Below are 18,723 nucleotides of genomic sequence, written 5' to 3' on the forward strand. Positions count from 1 at the left end.
TTCTGAGTTGGAGATAAAGTACCTTGTGTCAAAGACGTCTAACATGTAGACACTGCACCTCCATTCCTCTCCTATGTACTGTTTAATCATGTACATACAAGTCCCTCTTGCTGTTCTCCTCGACCTTAACCCTAAGAAGTGCAGAACACACAAACGCTTTTAACAACAATAGCTGCTGCATGTTCTGCCGTTCCCCAGAGGAAGGTCTTCAGCGGCAGACATCTGACATCCGCCGTATGGATGATTAGCATCATTAGAGCATCAGCTGCTCCCTCTCACTCAGACTCCATGATGGCTCTTCAAATATCTAACACTCATGCAGATTAAATGATGGCTTGTTCCTGGCAAAGCATTGATTAATTTATGATTGGAAGTAGGTCAGATGAAGTGAACGTTAGGTGTATTACGAAACTAGAGAGCATAGACTGCAAAGAGACAGTTTTTGAATGCTTGAGGAGTTATGATAGAAAAAGAACGAGCGTTTATTTATTTTGAGGAGAAAGTAGGAGATAGCTTCTGTCTGTGCCCTGTGTTCAAATGCTTAACAATCTCTGTAAAGCAGAAGGGGATGCAAAGAAAAAATAATGTGAACCAAGTGCAATAAATCCTTTCCTTCGTCTTTCAAGACATTCTGCCTGTATTGTTCAATTGTTTTGTATCGCACTATATTTAAATAGTTTTTCCCTCCTTTTCAGCTCCGTTGACCGACAAGCCGCCAAAGATCCTGTTTCCCTCGGAAAACAGGATTACCATCATGGAGCTGCAGCTAGGTAAGAGCATCATGGGATTTCCTTCAGCTGCATTCAGTGCTATCTGTGTCATTTCCAAATGACAGGAAATGGATGAGTTTACAAATCCTCTCCAACACGCCTCGGGGCGCCCAACACAGATTGATGATGGCACTTTTATTTGCTAGACAAACGGCAAAAGAAAAAACAATTGTAAAAGTGTTTTCCATAATATGCAAATGGCTGCTGCTAATGTCCCTTCGGCTGTTTTGTCAACAATGGAGGGCCCATATGGTGCCAGGGTTCCAAACGCCGGCTCGCCACATGGAAAGGCGGCTGCTTTCCGACGCCGTTGTTTGTCTTCTTTGACGTGAGGTCACGATGGGCCTACATGTGTGCATGGGCTTGCGTGAGTGAGTATATATGTGTGTGTGTTTGTTTTTGTCTGTGACAGCATATTGCATGATTTCTGGGCACAGCCCGCCGTCCACATGGTGCTCGCCGCTCTATGAATGGCTCATGTGTATGTCACGATGAAGCTGATCGGACAAGACTGAGAGTTCTCGAAAGCAGGAGAAGGATTGGATGAGTGTGTGACAGAAAGAGAGAGAGGGAGGGAGGGAGGGGGGAGACAGAGACAAAGAAGGTGTAATGATTTACCGAGAGGTTACCTTTTGTCTTGTATCTGATGCTGTTGGAATCCAGGTAGTTCATTTAAAATGCCTCCACGGTTGGCTGATCAAGAGTGAAAAATTGCTGCTGTTGATAAACTGACAAGCACGCACCCACATGTCAGGATACTCACAACCATGCATGAACAGGTTGCACAATGAACCCAACAGCTATCTGTTTAAATTGTATTGACATCAGTGGGATTTTAAGGATAGCATTGTCTCATTGTTTGAAACTTTTTCGCATTAATCGAAAGACTATCCGTCTGAACTTTCTAAATGCTGTGTGAGGTATGTTTCTTAAAGGGATTGTGCACCTAATCCTGTGCAGTGATTTAGTTCTGTACTTTCATAATATTCAACACCTGAACGAGACAGTTTTAAAAGAAGAATGGTCTAAATTAGTGCAACACAGGTTGAGATCATTTTTATTTTAGTCCCATTCAAGCTATTTAATAGTGTTTCTTTTTCAAACCTCTAACCATCCATCTTCTTAGTTTGAAATTCAGTTTGTTTTTAAGCCCAGGGGAAATATGCAGTGGTTTAAGAAGTAATCAGATCTTATACTTAGGTAAAATAAATAATACCTCAGTGTAGAAATAATGAAGTAAACAAGTAAACATCCTGCATTCAAAGTGCAACTTAAGTAAAAGTACAAAAGTATTAGGGATGCATGATTGTGTGTAGCATTTTAATTTTGCAGCTGGAAAGGTATGAAATAACATTCATAACCTTTTATACTGCCAGGTATCTCCATCTGTAATAATTCATCATAATGTATTAGTTGATTTAATTGCTGTATTAATAATATAAACCTGCAAAAGGAACTAGTAACTAATGTTGTCAAATAATGTAGAGCAGTAAAAAGAACTATATTCGCTGCTAAGATTAGTCAAATGGAAGTATAAAGTAGCAGCAAATGGAAACACTCAAGTAAAGTACATGTAGCTCAAAAGTGTACTTAAGTACATTACTTGAGTACATTTACTTAGTAGTTTCGAAAATATGAGATTAAAAAAAAAGTGCCAAAGAAGACTTTAGAAAACTAAAGAAAAGTATACCCTCCTTAAAATGGGTTTTGTAGATTCTGACATCTGTCCTCATTGCTCACTTAACACCACAGACACCTACAGTACATGCATGCCACATGGGAATGCACAGCAGTTAAAGGGCCCATGTCATGCTTTTCCGGTTATTACCCGTCCCCTTGTGTGTTATGAAGTTGTTTATGCATGTAAACGGTCTGCAGAGTCAAAAACCCTCAAAGTACACCTTGTAGCGAGTAAAACTCTAACACAGAAAGACCTGTCTATGCTGCCCCAAAACGCCTCGTTGGAGATCTCTCTTTTTCCATTGTTTGCTTCCTGGGTTCTGTGACGTGTGATTACCCAAATCAACAACAAATGACCGGATTGGCCCAAATGGACCAATCCGCGGAGCACCTCCCACACCAGGATCCCTTGGCTAACTAACAGGGAGTCCCCATTGACTTGCATAGAGCTCCCTGAACGCTGGTAATAGACGAGTTGGGATCGCGGAGAAATGCTCTCCGCAGACCCATTCTCACAGCGTTATAAACCTTTTTCTTACTCAATATCAAGCCACACTTATTGTTTTTACTTCGGCTGTGAGTGTTTGTGTGTGCTCAGGATGAGTTTCGCTGTGTCTCTCTGTATCGCCGACCCGGAAACCTGTCCACTCCTCGCAGCAGCGAGCAGCAGCGAGCCTCGCAACGTCCCGACCAATCAGAGCACACTGGGCTCACAGGGAACATCAACATTACATCAAGTAGAATTCTGTCCATAGCCCTAATCATTGCAAAAAAAAACTATCCTCATGAATTGGAAATCACGAAAAACCTGCTTACATTACATTTCAATGGAAAAATGATCTGCCGGCATAAAAAAACCAAACCAATGATATTGATGCAATCTGGAACCCATTTATTGAAAAATGTCATTAATAATCCTCAGTCCGATTTCACCCACCACCCCTTTCTACTTCTTTAAGGTCATGCTACTATTTATATGCCCCCCCCTTTCTATGATATATGACTATTATATTGTTACTCATTTCATTTTAATTATAATTTTGTCATTTATTACTCTCCCAATAATCCATAGTCCAATCCCCCAGACGCACGCACACACACACAGTTTTTTTTTGTCTCCATGTATATTTTGTTATTTGTCTTGTATACTTGTAAAGGCTCCTTATTAAAATAAAAATAAATAATAAAAGTATACCCTTCTAATGGTATGGTAGAACATGGCTTAGCACTACTATGGCCATATGATAATCATAAGCAATAGGAAAGAGTACATATTGTGCAGTTAGCCTCCGCACTCCCTGAAGAGTGTCTAAAGCACAGAGACACCGAGGTAAATATTTTACAGCCGGGCTCCATTTTGTGTGCAGAAAAGTTGTCTCTTCCGCAGACGTGAGTTTCTATTTTGCTTTATTTATTTATTCTCCTATTCCTTAATATTTGTTGAGTCATGCCCTAAGCAGCTTTATGGAGCATCGTGGCAGATTTATGGCAGCCAGAGCGTGCACAGAGAGAAGCTGGTCCCTTATGGCAAGAGGGAGATAGAGAGAGAGAGGGGGAGAGAGATATGGGATCCAGTGGAGGCTTGTGGATGGGCAGTAAAATCAGAGCCGTAAGCAGAGAGATAAATCTGCAACACTGCCGGGAAACACGGCCCCACTTTATCTCCTCTGCTGCTGCAACCAGTGCAGATCCCAGAGCCTCCATCACAGCTTTACACAGCGAACGCTCACGCAGACATGAATAAAACACATATGTTACATAAACTCTCACAGAGGACAACGGGAAATCAAACAGTGTGATGCAGAGAGGAGGAAAGAGAGGCACAACAGTGGTCATAAATAGCAAGAGGATTGGGAATGTTGGGTGAAAGGGGAGATGGGGAAGTGTAGAGGCATGAGTGGGAGTTTGTTTGTCTCCAGAGAGGAGGGTCTTGTCATAGTCCCCTGCTTTCCGAAGACTTCCTTGCTGCTCTGACACTGTGTCACTTTCAGCTGGAAGACCAAAATCCCACAGCTACAGATTCTGTCACTCAGGCCTACACACGCTGAACCACAGCACCAACAAACTGTGTGTGTGTGTGTGTGTGTGTGTGTGTGTGTGTGTGTGTGTGTGTGTGTGTGTGTGTGTGTGTGTGTGTGTGTGTGTGTGTGTGGTGTGTGTGTGTGTGTGTGTGTGTGTGTGTGTGTGTGTGTGTGTGTGTGTGTGTGTGTGTGTGTGTGTGTGTGTGTGTGTGTGTGTGTGTGTGTGTGTGTGTGTGTGTGTGTGTGTGTGTGAGCTTTCTATCATCCCACAGATCAACAAGGCTTCAGGGCCTCAGGAGTCCTCAGGGATGTGTTCCTGTGTGAACACTGAAAGCCGGCCTGTTTTCCATCACAAATATTACTTTCGGACAACTTGACATTTTCAGTTTTCAAAGGAGACAAAATGAAGGTTGTGTAGGATGGTTTGTTTTCTTGGCAGTAGCCATCCACTTTCTCTATTGCCAGATTTAGTGCTGTCCCCCAGTGGTGACTTGGTGCAGTCCACCTCCCCAGAATAGGATTATGGTACATTTTCTGGACTTTAGTTTGAGCTTGGGTTCGTGAGACAGAAAAACACACACTTACAGTATGTGACGTATTACACAAAGCTCTAAATGTAATACACACGTGCTCACTCTCAGACTCACTGACTGGGCGTTTATTCCCTCGGGTTGATTTGTCATGGATTTGCCGTCCCTTGAGGAAGGGATGCAGGGATTCAACTCACGCTTACGCAGCACTCCACTTATAGCATCTCTCTGTATCACTAGCTCGACACGTACACACACACACACACACACACACACATACACTGATATTTGCACATGCCCCCTGCACCACTCAGCAGCCAGGTCACACACACTTGCAGCACAATCCTCAGTTACTGTGGGATAATTGTAACTGATAGAGGATTTCACCGTCCCCCAAAGCCAGCAGATGGGTGCACTCTAGTGGAAAAGAATTTGAATCAATTATTTCAGAGAGCAGGACCCAACAACACGGGCCGGGTGGCAGGAAGGAGATGACTCTTATATCTATTTTAGTTCAACATGCAATATGTAGAGGCACACACACACACACACACAGCCATGGAGACGTAGACATCTGTAATAGACTTACAGTTACTGACATTGCTGATTTCCTGGTGTTTCGCAATATGTTTTGACAAGATCTCAAAGGAATAGATGTATAGTGTAGCTGTGACTCTGATCCCACTCTTTTACCCCAAATGACCTCTCAATTTGGAAAGAACTATAACACTGTCCAAGAAACCAAACACTCTATTATTTTTTCCCCATTTCAATGGAATTGCTCGAAACAGAGGATGTGCTTGTGTAAGCGAAGCTAATCCATGCAGGGCTCATGTAAAGTTCAACTTTGTTCAACTTTTGCAGGCGGTCATGACATTTTGGGCAAAATGAGATCCAGAGTCTGAAATTCGAAGAAAACAAATCATACTAGTTGTGTCACACCATCCAGTTTACTAATACTAATGTACTAATACTAGGATGGGTTTAATTCAGACACTACATTTTACTGTGGGCCATGCTGTGTACATGTGTGCGACAATTAAATACGAATTCATTCAAATCCTCCATTTCCATTTTTATACAATTCTAGTATGTCGTTTATAAACTGCTCCACAAAAGAAGCTGAATGTTTTTTATTCAGTCATCAGTTCTCAATAGAAACTATCTTGGCCGGGCAGTATTAGCGGTGACATGTTAGCTGTTAGTAATGTTCCAACATCACCTTTTTCATACGGAATCATTTTTTGTTATGCCACTTTCTGGTTTGACCAAAGGCAATTACATTTAAATCCTGCTGCTCTTTATTTTATTTCAAACGTTCACTATAAAGGGGGCTATTTTCCTGTTTTTGTTACAGGTTGCTATGACGACTGTACTCCTGTGAAACACATTTTTCATCAAAGGTGGTTTACTTCCACACCGTATACCTTTTTTGGTACCTGCTGTTTAAGTTGAATAATATATCCTCTACACTTTTGGGGGGATTATGCTTATTTGACACTAATATAGTGAATCAGTGACGGGTACCAGGGGTATCAACAGGACCTGTTTATATATATTTTTATAATACTCCTTCTATAAAAGCCACTGTAGCTTTGACTTTTGTCATTTTCACTGAATATGAGGTTGAAGCAGACTATAACCCTTCAACATGTAGCGCCTCTCTGTTCTTCATGTTCTTGCTCTCTCTCTCTCTCTCTCTCTCTCTCTGTTTTCTATCTGTTCCCTCATCCTTTTATCCCTCACACCCCCTCTCTCTCACTGCCTCACATGTTGACCTCTGCCTGTTTGAAGATTTGAGGACTCATCTTTGAGGATGTACTGATGTCCCAACGTCTCTTCTCTTCTCTTCCCTTAAAGAAGTATACAATAGTGAAGAACACCTGTTTCACCACACATGTACTGCTTCCCTTGGAGAGGGGTGAAATTGAAATTGACATTGCTCTGGAGAGTTGCTAAAGGTCAACGCAGAGTCACTTCACTAAATTACTCTGCCTCTGCCTTACTCCCTGACACTCACACACACACTCACACGGAAACAAACAGTCTTTCACTTGAACGCTTTATCTTTTCCAGTTCCTCTCACTCATGTTTTGTTTTTCACCCCAGATGTGCATGAAAGCATCTGTATAAGTATGGAAAATAAGAGCTATTGGTTTTTTTATGCGTGACTGTGGTTATGCTGTCAAAATAGGCCACATTTCTATATAATTCATCTAAAAAAACAAAACAATATTTATTATATGTCGATGACACCCTGTCCTAATTGACCAAAACAAGCAACAAAATTATAATTTTGTTGGAGATATTTGTGATAAAAAGGATGGATATCTTACAGATAATCTATGGGAAAGACAAGTATGGCACCCTTCATGCTTTGAACCAGTCACATCCCTATTTGAATGAGATAAAATATCAGTGGAAGATTTTTAATTAACCCTGTATCTATATCTTAAAGGGATGTACAGAAGCGCCACAAGGCACTTTCCCAATTGGCTGGGAATGTGTGGATATGGTAATTTCCTCCCTGTGATAAATGACATATTTACATTCTTACATAGAGGAAAGAAATACAGCCTTTAAAGGTCACAGGGAATATATGGAAGCGGGGGAAAAATGTGTGTCGTCATTGAATATGGTTTCAGCCCCAGTGTGACCCAGAGTTAAGTAAGCCGTGGTGACCGGTATGGTAACTAGTGTGTCAGCGAAACAAAGCTAAATGTTTAAGTGTGTGAACGGTCGTCATTAATCACTGAGTCTGGGGCTGAGAGCTGGAGCCGGCTGTATGATAAATGAACTAACAGCGCCTCTACACATCCCTAAAAGGAAAGGGAGAGAGAGGAAGGCATGAGGATGAGAAAATACACACCCTGCTGTGCATCACGTACAGCTCCTTGTTTGTTGCTGCCTTGACATTACTCACCACAGGGCGGTAAGAAGATGCACGAGAGGTATGAACCTATTCTGGATTCATACCACGCTCCTGGTTATTTCCCCCCCTCAGGCTCCAGGCTGACGTTGGACTGTCAGGCGGTGTCTTTGAGCAGCTGCGGTTTTAGCGGCATGTCCAGCACCGTTGGTTTTAATAGACCTTATCAGCAGCCGTTAAGCCGATTCAGCGTGTTAAATCGGAGGCAGTTGCCGAGAAAGAGCTGTCTGACTGGCTGCTCAGCCCCGTGAATCAGTGGTTTCATCCATTTAGAGAGGTTTCTCCCAAGTCTTTTTCTCTCTGTGTGCCTTCCACTTCTTCCGCTGGCAGTATTCAACAGCAGTGCAAAAGCAAAAAAGTTTTACAGTGACAGAGCCAACTTTTCTTCAGACACATTCTCGATTCGGCTCCCACTTAGTCTGCAAAGGATTGTCTCAGATTTGACTTGAGATCCATTCAATAAATCCATCTTTCCTGTGTAATAAACCAAGTTACACCCTCAGAGGCAGAGCTTATTTCAAGGATTTATAATTGATCACAGCAGATCTGGTTTTATTTTAATCTTTACTTTATTACGTATGCACTCTAAAGTATGTGTCATGACAATATCACATGACGTTAATAAAGAAAATATCTGCACCTGTATTTCTGGCACTTAAATACACAACATCAAATCAAATACAACTTTATTTATAAAGCACTTTTCGTACAAAAAGGAACACAAAGTGCTTCACAAAACCAAAAACATACCCTTTCCAGGTAGTAACAAGAGTAACACATAGCTTTGTGATTAAAAAGATAACTTAATACCAACACAGGACTGAATAAAACAAGAACAAATAATACATTCAATTAAAAGCCAATTAAAAAGGTATTACCAACAGCTATGAACATAACCTTATTGAAGTCCACTTAATTAACTAACTATTACAAATACATTAACTGTTGGACTTCACTTATATAAGAACATACTGTATATCCCTTACAAGGGGATGTATTCATGGTACAATGGCATGTTGGGATATCTGTGTAACTTCCTGTCACGCATATGTGACATGTTGCATGTTGACAAGATGTTTGCTGTAGTCTTCGTTGTGTGGTTTTAGTGCTACTTAGAAGAGTTGAGGTGATGTGAAGCGACGCATCAGAGGGTTTTGTCAGCACTTTTATTGTTTGGTGTGTCAGGTCCATGAGGTCCACCCACAGCAGGAGCATCAGATCTGCTTTGTCTCTCTCTGGCCTGGGATCAACGTTATGCTTACTGTCAGATTCAGTTCAGTGTGTGCGTGTGTGTGTGCGTGTGTGTGTGTGTGTGTGTGTGTGTGTGTGTGTGTGTGTGTGTGTGTGTGTGTGTGTGTGTGTGTGTGTGTGTGTGTGTGTGTGTGTGTGTGTGTGTGTGTGTGTGTGTGTGTGTGTGTGTGTGTGTGTGTGTGTGTGTGTGTGTGTGTGTGTGTGTGTGTGTGTGTGTGTGTGTGTGTGTGTGTGTGTGTGTGTGTGTGTGTGTGTGTGTGTGTGTGTGTGTGTGTGTGTGTGTGTGTGTGTGTGTGTGTGTGTGTGTGTCAGTACTCATAACACATCCAGTATCTAGGCCATCCCGAGCAGTTGTGTTAAATCACCGGTAAGACTTCTCCACCTTTTGAGCCAGGGTATGTGTTTAAAGGGAGATGATTTAGGTATAGCTTTTACCTCGTCTGCCTCTGATGCTCGGGCTCACTGACAGGTAATCAAAGAGAAGGACCACCCCACTCATCCCATCATCACTCTGTATTTGATACAACAAGGGCAGACAGGGGGAAGAGGCAGACAGGGGGAAGAGGCACACATAATGAGACCCACTTAGGGTCTCTGCTTCAAGAAAGTGCGCGGTCATCATATTCGACCTGTCACTGCCACCTCGGTTTGGTCAAGGTGGCCGTGACAAAGTCAGCGGTTATCATCTCCAAAAGTAACTTGGTGTACAGTAGTGAGAGGAAATGGAGGAAGGTTTGAGAAGAGAGGAAAGAAAGATGAGGATAGAGAGAGATGGAGGGGAAAGGGGGGAGGGAGCTGGCACTGGAATGACATGCATGAACAGCAAAGCGAGCAGGGGGAAAAGGCGGCTTTGCCATTCACTTTGAAGCTTGCTCCACTTCTGTCTGTCTTACGTAAGAGAAAAATGAAGAAAAACAAGCGCCAAAAAAAAAAAAACAGGCAAGACAGAACTTCCAAACTTCATTTCTCTGATGTTTCCGGCAAGTGAGTATAGCTGGGTCTGGATCTGGACGTTGGAGTTACTCAACACGCCATGCAGGGCTTTGGTGTTGAGTGAGGGGTAAAAGAAAGGAGGAGGATCAGTCAGTGGTGTGAAGAGGGACAAGAAAGGAGGGTTGAGAGGAGGCTGTCTAACAGAGGAAGAGAAGGAGAGAAATAGAGGCGGAGGGTGGATACACAGAAAGGAGAGCAGAGGGAACGCGCTGAGCATTTGAACCCCAGAGAGCTACAGTAGCTCTCTAGATTTCCTCCGTGTTACATAAGCCCATCTCTCCATCCTCACTGCTGAAAAGTATTTGGAGACCAGCTGAGGCCCTTCACTTCTGTCTGCTCTTCCCCACAGCAGACCCCCAACTGTAGGCCGCGGCTTTCGCCCACAGCGAGGAGCACTGTAGCACTTTACCTAACACCTCCATTACCGTTGCCCTCTCCCTGCTGTACTATTCCTTTTTTTATGACAATCAATCTTCATGATGTCACCATCGCCCACGGCAGTGAATGTTGCTATGGAGATCAGTAGATCTGCAGCGAACTGCTGCCTTGGGGAGAGTGCATGCAAGCTTACGCTGGCACATGTGTGTGCGTCTTTCTGTGTATGTCTGTGCACACGGTTCATCTTTAATTGCCATCTGCAATCTGCATCCTGAACACAGTCAGTAATTGGAGAGGCCCAGCGTGGGGTAAATAGCTGAGACTCATTTACAAGTGTGTTAATGGACTTTCTCCATCTTTGTCGTTCTTGTTTCTTTTTCTCTCCCCCGCCCTCTTCCTCTGCCAGTCCTTCTTTTTCCCTTTCTCTCTCTTGCTCTCCCTTCACATAGCATTCTCACATTATACAGTACATCAAAACCTACTGCAGAGCAGATAAACAAAAGCTGTATAGAAGTGGTTTGTGCATCATTTGCATAATTTTATGAATAAACACACTGTTTTAGGCGGATAATTATCTTCAATTTGATCATTACCATAAACATTGTTGGTTTGACTATGAATGGCTGCTGCTCGCTCTGTTTTAATAAGAGTGAAGTTAGCAGGGCCGGTGCCAGCCTGGAGGAGTGCTTATGGGAGACTATAGTCGGCTTCAATTATTTTCTTTTTTTTTGACAATGGTTGTTATTCTCACTAATGTTCAGAAAACTCTTCAAGGTGTAAGGGAAATAGTGGTACATTAAAATAAAAAAAACAGATAATCCTTTTTTAACTGTAATTTGCAGAGAAAGGATGAGAGAAAGCCTCCTTTCCTTGAGCTATTTTAGCCTCCCTATGCAATTTCTCCCTTATTTTCAGCTCTTTCCTCCCCTTTGCTTCTTTCCTTCCTTCCTAAACTCCACACTTCAGCCCCTGAAATGTGTTATTAGTATCAAACAATGGGAGAAAAGGCATTTAAAGTACTGGCTTTACTTTCCTTAATAACTACCCTCCGTGGTAGTAATTGCCCCATTGGAAATAAAAGGCCCTTCTTGGGTTACGAGGCAATAAGTGTGCAGCTGGGATTGTGTGTTTGGATGTGTGGGCGCACACTAACTGTTATGCATTTGAACTCAGAACAAGAAGAGGGGATTTATCTCTGGTCTCGCTGAGAGTTGTGTTAGAACGGTGTCTGTGCACGGCCAGTGTGGAGAGGAAAACATTTACAATGAATTCAATTACTTCAGGTGATGATAACAAATGCTTTATGTTTGTTTTAAAGTGGACCTATCATGCTATATTTAAATGATATATTGTAGGGCCATACCTATATAAGGTATATTTATACGTTTCTGTTTTCAAAATACCAAACAGATCATGCATTTTAGCCATGCCTCATTTCGCTCTATGTGCTGTTTGCTGTCTACGGGTCTGATTCTATGAGCTGCAGGAGAGGGGAGCCGTGCTCTGATCAAGTCAAGAGGGGGAGAAAAAAAGATCTCCGTCCTCCGTGTTTTATTATATAGAGTCGTTATTCATTTGTTTTAAAGCTCAATAAATAACAAAGAAGACCTTTGACCGGCACTTTTCTAATTTTGTCCGGAAGATTTAAACTTGAACGGACATCTTGACCGGCGAAAGAAACTGAAACTGAAACTCTGCCGCACGGTCCCCTCGTTCCTTGGAAGAGGCGGAGAGGTGGGTGTTTGTCATCTGCTGGTGGACTAACCGGAGAGAATTACAGCGCTTGCCTCGACGGGGAGGGATTGCATTGAATTAAAGCAGCGGGAGCAAACGTTTGCCTCTGGGAGGGAGAAAAAAAGCCACAGCGGAGAATAAACAGAAGGGTAACCATGGTAACTATGGGCGGGAAGTCTTCTTCGCTGCTTTTGTGGCAGACTACAGCGCCACTTACAGGCCTGGCATATGTACTACAGCGTCTCCAGCGCTTTCGAGCGGCAATGGCCGGCTGTGGCCCAACCCCACATTCCCCTGATAGGTGGAGAGTTGGCCCAATAGCCATAGCGCCACTTCTGTGACGTCAGTGAAGTGTTCAAATCTGGATCAGTTTTTATCAGATCCGTTGCAGCCCCTTTTTTAGAGATTTGGGTATGGAGGAAAATAGAGAGGGTTGTGTTTTCTGACAATTGGTGAGTTCCCTGGAACACCGGGGACACATATTCATGTATAAAAGACGTACAAAAGTGCATTTTGCATGATAGGTCCCCTTTAAGTAATATAAAACCAGGTTTGCGCAATTAACCATTATAACGTTACGTTTAATAAAAACATATCTTCCAGATTTTGCCTTAGGTTGGTAGGTGATATTGTATATATAAATGGGAAATATGGTTAGATGGGCGGTTGATATTTAACAGAGGTCTCATACTGGAGTCAAACTAAGGACAATAATCATTTATTGGATAAAATGCAGTCCCAGAAATAATCGCAAAATATATATGTTTGTCATTTTACAAATATTTAAATAAAATTATATAATGATAACATTTTAGCATAATAATGGTTGTACACCCTTTTAAAGAGCAATAACTTATCTTAGGAATAGGGTTCTAGTTACAATGTGAAAAAAGAATCAACAATTTCTAAATAAATAAAACCAAATCCCCCAACCAAAACAATAAATAAATGGACTCTAAGGCTCTGGTAAAAAAAAGTTGAACTTAAATAAATATAACACATGTTTGTATCCAGAGTCTTTCAAGCCATAACAGGCCATATACTGCCAGCCCAGTTTTGTCACCTTTTTTAATATAAAGTGCAAAGTAAAGACATATAAGCTAGAAGTCAGATCTAACAACAAGAAACCTCCTCTCTTACTCGGCTCAAACCTAAAATGTGCCTTCACTGGAGCTGAGGACAATAACTCAGAACCGTAGAATGATAGTCATATATATTATCCATTAGGTCGATAACGCAAGCCTAGATGTACCTAGCTAAATGTTAAATGCCTTAAACACCAGGAAATAACTGTCTATAATGAGGATTTGTAACATTTACCCTTTACAGTATGTAATAAAGTCCAATTGATTCTATACTCAACATATGTGAGCAGTGTATTTAAATCTCATTTGACCCATTCCTGTGGGCTATGCACGTTAGCCACATGTCACAATAATACATCCCTGCTGTCATTAATAACCACTTAACTGACTTCATGTTGAGCCAACATTGATCTCAATGCGACATTAAGAGTATGGATTGGTTTTGATCAAAGCCAGCTTCCTCACGGCCTCCTCTACGTGCTATTATCTCAGCTTTATATGTTCCAGGCTACAGACTGTGACAATGGGGGAACGCTGCCTAACTATCTCTGAACTGAACATCCTTTATTGTTATTGGCTCTTTTCATATAGATTAACTTAATCTTACAAAACCATTCACTTTTTTTTAATCAAATCTGGCTCTACCATTGTCAATCTCGAAGGCTCTCACTTAAATATTTGCTTTCTTAAAACCTTCCTTTCCAAAATCACATGAGATATAGCAGGTTTAAATTCCTTTTGTTACGTTTTTTTGGCAGCTGGTAATTCAAAACCTGCCATTGTGATGGTCATCAAATTAAAAAAAAAGGTAACTGCTTTAATTCTGATCATGGGGTAAGGCAGTACCTGATAACTATGTATTTGATAGCATTGATAGAGAAGTTGGCCCCTATTGAGCCTCACATGGGAATGAGACATATTTTCTTTTCCTATAGTGTGTTATATAGGTTTTTGTGCTAAAATGGTCTGCAAAGGTTTCTCTCCCACACACTGAAACCTCTCCATTGAACTCCTTTGTTTTCTTCCTTAAAGGTGGGGTAGGTAATTTTGGAGAAACCAGCTCGAGTGCGCTAGAATTTGAAAATACACAGCCGGAACAAATCTGCCACTTCCTTACAGAGCCCCTCCTCCAACACACACGAACGCGCACATGACCAATGAGGGCACGAGATAAGTTTGTGCACAGATGGAAGGCTGACAGGCAGGTAGGCCATCCAGTTATTTTAGCCGGGCCGGCTAAAATGATTGGTCGTACTTTTTACAGTACTACGGCTTCCACAGATGACATTTTCTTATGGATTTTTTGTCAAAGCACTTAAGATATTCATTGCTATTGGGATGTTAAGAGCATTCCATGGAATATAACAAAAAGTATATCTCGAGCCGGTTTCTCAAACTTACCTACCCCACCTTTAACATAGAGACATCACCAGGTAACACACGCACTCCTTAGACTCGCGCTCCAACACATTGTACGATAGGCTAAGGGGCGGGACATCTCTAAGCTGTTGACCAATCACAACAGAGCCGGCCAGCTAACCAATCAGAGGAGACTGGGCTCTGGTTTCAGACAGAGGGTGAAAAGAGGTGCTGCAGCACAGGCAGTATGAGAAAAATAAAGAGTAGTGATGTGTCGGTCACGAACGAGTCGGCTCAAAGAGCAGGCTCTTTTAAGTGAACGACGGGAGCCGGCTTTTTTTCTTGTTTGTTATGTAATACAAGACAGAATGATATGATGATCTCCTGCATGCAGTGACATGTAATACCCAAGGATTACAGACTGTTGGATGCTGCTGTTTTGAGCATTGCAATAGCCTATATTTATTTTCATTATGTTATTTATTTATGATGATTTTTAGGCTCAGCAAAGATCTGTTGTCAGTTTGTATAGGTGTTGCTATCTGCTTTTTTTTTCGCGTGGTTCTACAATCAGAGAGTTACAAGGGTCTGTAAATGCAATGAAAACAATTGGCCACAGCAAATCATTTATATCAAAAATGTAATTTTTACTTTTGAATACTTCAGTACAAAGTCAAAACAGGGCTAAATTTGATTGAATTATAAAAGGTATATTTCGCAGATAAACCTAGTAACCCCGCCCCCTTAAAAAAATAACGGCTCTTTTGAACGGCTCTTTTGAACGACTCTCGCAAAGTAACGGAGCCATAAGATCCGGCTCCCTTCAAAGAGCCATAATTCCCATCACTAATAAAGAGCTTTTTGAACATTAAAGTATGTAATCATGCCACAGTAGAGGCACAAAATACTAATATGAACGTGATACCAGACGACAGTTCTTTCTTATTATTTCTCACAGCATGCATGTTTCAGGAGCACAGTGGAGAAATACTTGTGTAGTGTGGTGTTTGCATGCTTTCTGATTAAAACCAAAACAAGAAGCGTTCTATTTAGTATCCTGAATAGACCCTTAACCCAAGTGCTGCATCGTCGTCGTCATCATCATTATCATTATCATCATAATCACAGTGTTATATAAGAGAACTCTAAATGACTTCCTTCTGATAAGCTCTCACTGTCGGGGAGAGTGTCGAATGGCAATCTTTAAGTTTGCTCCTGCATTCAAGTTACCAACAAATATAATACAACCTTACAGCCTGCCCAATAAATGTGTGCCATATCCTAGTAGTGTTTGTTTTGTTAACCATTAAAACAATGTAACATTATACATGGGAAAAAAGGTTAATGTATTCCAATACAGTTTCAGAAAACAAAGACAGATCACCAATAGATTTAGTAAAAAAAATGGTTGATTGTAATCAGGATTACAATTTAAAATGCATTTTAAACACCGTACAACATTTGATAGATTTGTAATCTCAATGCGACTTCTCCTGGTTAAAAAATACATACATGCTTCTCACAGTGGTCTATAATGCCCATGAAAAAATGGATATCGTACTGCAAGTAATCTCAAAGCAGGATGGTTTGCACACTCATTTTGCCTTAAGGTTAATTTCATTTTCTTCCAATTGGTATCGCTGCAAATTCAAATCTGCAACACTAATGTGCGCAGTGATTCGAGGCCTTGGATGATGACAGCATTTCCACAGCTGGAAGGCATGACTTGTAAACTACTGTGATGATGTTTCCTTTTTTTTTTTACATACAAAATAACGGCCAAATTGTTTCTTTTTATTTTCCCCGTGTCTTAAGTTGCATATTTGGTATTAAGTTTAATCTAAAGAGAAACAGAACATCAATACATTATATTTATATATCCCAAATTACACATTTAAAGTGTGTAGATGGTACAACAACCTCTCACGTTTTAACAGGGAATAAGTAGTTGAATTGGAATACAATTGAGCTAGCCTTCCCAAACCCAGCCTACATGTTATCTATTCTTAAAGGTCACCTATTATGCAAAATCCACTTTTCATGTCTTTTCTACATCAACATGTGTCCCCTCTGTGTAAAGAGTTCAAAAAGATTCGCTCACTTTTTGTCCTGATCCATTTATATAAAAACCTGTCTGAAGTGAGCTGATCAGATTTTGTCCACTTTATGATGTCATAACGATTGTTTGGCTTGTGTAACCATTAGCCAATAACCAACCAATAACCCCCCCCCCCCCCACCTTATCACCTGAATCTCCTCCTAGAGCACCAAATATCTCTCAGAGGGGCGTGGGGAGTGGCTCCTTATTTTCATCTGAAGTAACAGACAGAGAATCAGCACTTTTGAAACAGGGCTGAAACAGAGGGGATTATGGGATGCTGTTTGGTGTTTGGAGCCAAACACTTCAGAGACATGTTTTGTATATATCTGAGACCTATAATATATTGGTGAAAAACAGTATAAGGTTGCAGATCGAGTCAAGCTCCATGTGAGGAACATTTTTGGAACGTTAACAGTGGTCATGTAGGCAATATACTGTAAAAGACAACGTTGTTAAATTATAAGATATTCTAAAGATATTTCCTCCCCTCTCTTCCTCTCCCTCCCCTCAGTTTGCTGTCACTGTACGTCTCAACACTCAGAGGTGTTGTTCTTTAAGTTCCTGTAGAGCTCTGCCCATCTGTCCGCTGCCGTCTGCTTCATCAGAGCCTCCTGAAGAGAGGACGTGTTGGTCTGCGCCTCCACCAGCCAGCGAGAGTTTGTTTGAGTTTGAGTGACTCTTCTCTTTAATCCGCAACATCTTCATTTGTCAGTTGACGGCGTATGGGCTTTATAGATTAGGGCTCTTTTTTTCAGTTGCAAGATCGGGTAGAAAATTGGATTTTAGGATACTTCTCGCTTTACGAGATTTACATATTTTTTTAATGAGTCACTCAGAGGCACTCAGACAAATAGTTTGCAGCTAATTTTCATTTTTTTCATATATCTTTGTCTATTTTGTATAACTGGAGAGTTACAAAAATGCATTTACTTTTCAAGTTTTATGACATAAGGATGGCCTTTTCCATATGAGGAAGACAATACCTAGCAGCAACTTCACTCCACTGACTTGCCACTATATTAATCTCCTTTCTCTTCTTTTCTCACTTCATTCTTCTCCCTATTCAGTAGCTTTTCTAATCGCATGCACTCCCCTATTAGAGATAACATGACCTTTTGTGTGTTGGCACTTTCTTGTGTGACCTTTAAGAGTTAGGCAGACTGAGAACAGCTGTGGCTCGAGTGCAGCATAATGTGGCTCTAAAGTGGACTTGATCACAGAGTTCAGCCGGAGAGGGCAATTATAACTCTTTGTCCTCAACTGGAAAATGAGAAAATTACTCACCTTTACGTATGTGCAAGTGAAGCCAAGCTTACATGCACTCCTCTGACCTCGTCCCTTGTTCTCTTCGGTAAACCCGGCCTTCCAGATCACGCCTTGTTTCACAGGTAATCTGTCACTTTCCCTCTCTCACGGAGTTCCTCCTCATCACATTCTTTGCCGCTCTTTGGTTATGGACTCCTGTCTCTATTTTCGTTCTCCATCACCTGTTTAATGTATCTCTCCCTCTTCTCACATTTCTGTGGCTTTTCCCACTGAAACACTGATATTACTTTCATTAACAAACCTCATCTTCAGCTTTTTGTAGCACCGCAGTGAAAATATCTTGCACTTGTTTACATGAATATTCCTTTTGTTATTGTTCTATCCCCTCTATACACCTTACTCACTGGTGAGCGATAATTATATTGAAAGTAAGCATTTCTCTAATATGCTCGGACTTGCTTTGTGGTTGCGGTTAATGCTCTGTAGCTGGTTTGAAAAAGAAGAAAGGAATAAAGCTTTTTCCCATTTTCATATTTAATGCATCGGCAACATTGTGCAGTCTAATGCTGTCTTTGCCTCTTTCAGGCACTTCTTCTGTGTGTGGTAGTTCAAGCATGCACTCATGT

At 41.4% G+C, this 18,723-nt stretch overlaps 1 protein-coding gene across 2 annotated transcripts in view; it reads left to right on the plus strand.

The window, feature by feature from the left end:
• Window positions 1-18,723, plus strand: part of il1rapl1a (interleukin 1 receptor accessory protein-like 1a) — a 170,218-nt gene that overhangs the window by 110,510 nt on the left and 40,985 nt on the right. For both annotated transcript variants that reach the window (XM_034128401.1, XM_034128402.1), the window contains exon 6: window positions 696-770. In XM_034128401.1, the coding sequence (XP_033984292.1) occupies window positions 696-770 (75 nt within the window). The remainder of the gene's footprint in view (window positions 1-695; window positions 771-18,723) is intronic.

Source organism: Trematomus bernacchii, unplaced genomic scaffold, assembly GCF_902827165.1.
Source record: "Trematomus bernacchii unplaced genomic scaffold, fTreBer1.1, whole genome shotgun sequence".
Lineage (NCBI taxonomy): Eukaryota > Metazoa > Chordata > Actinopteri > Perciformes > Nototheniidae > Trematomus > Trematomus bernacchii.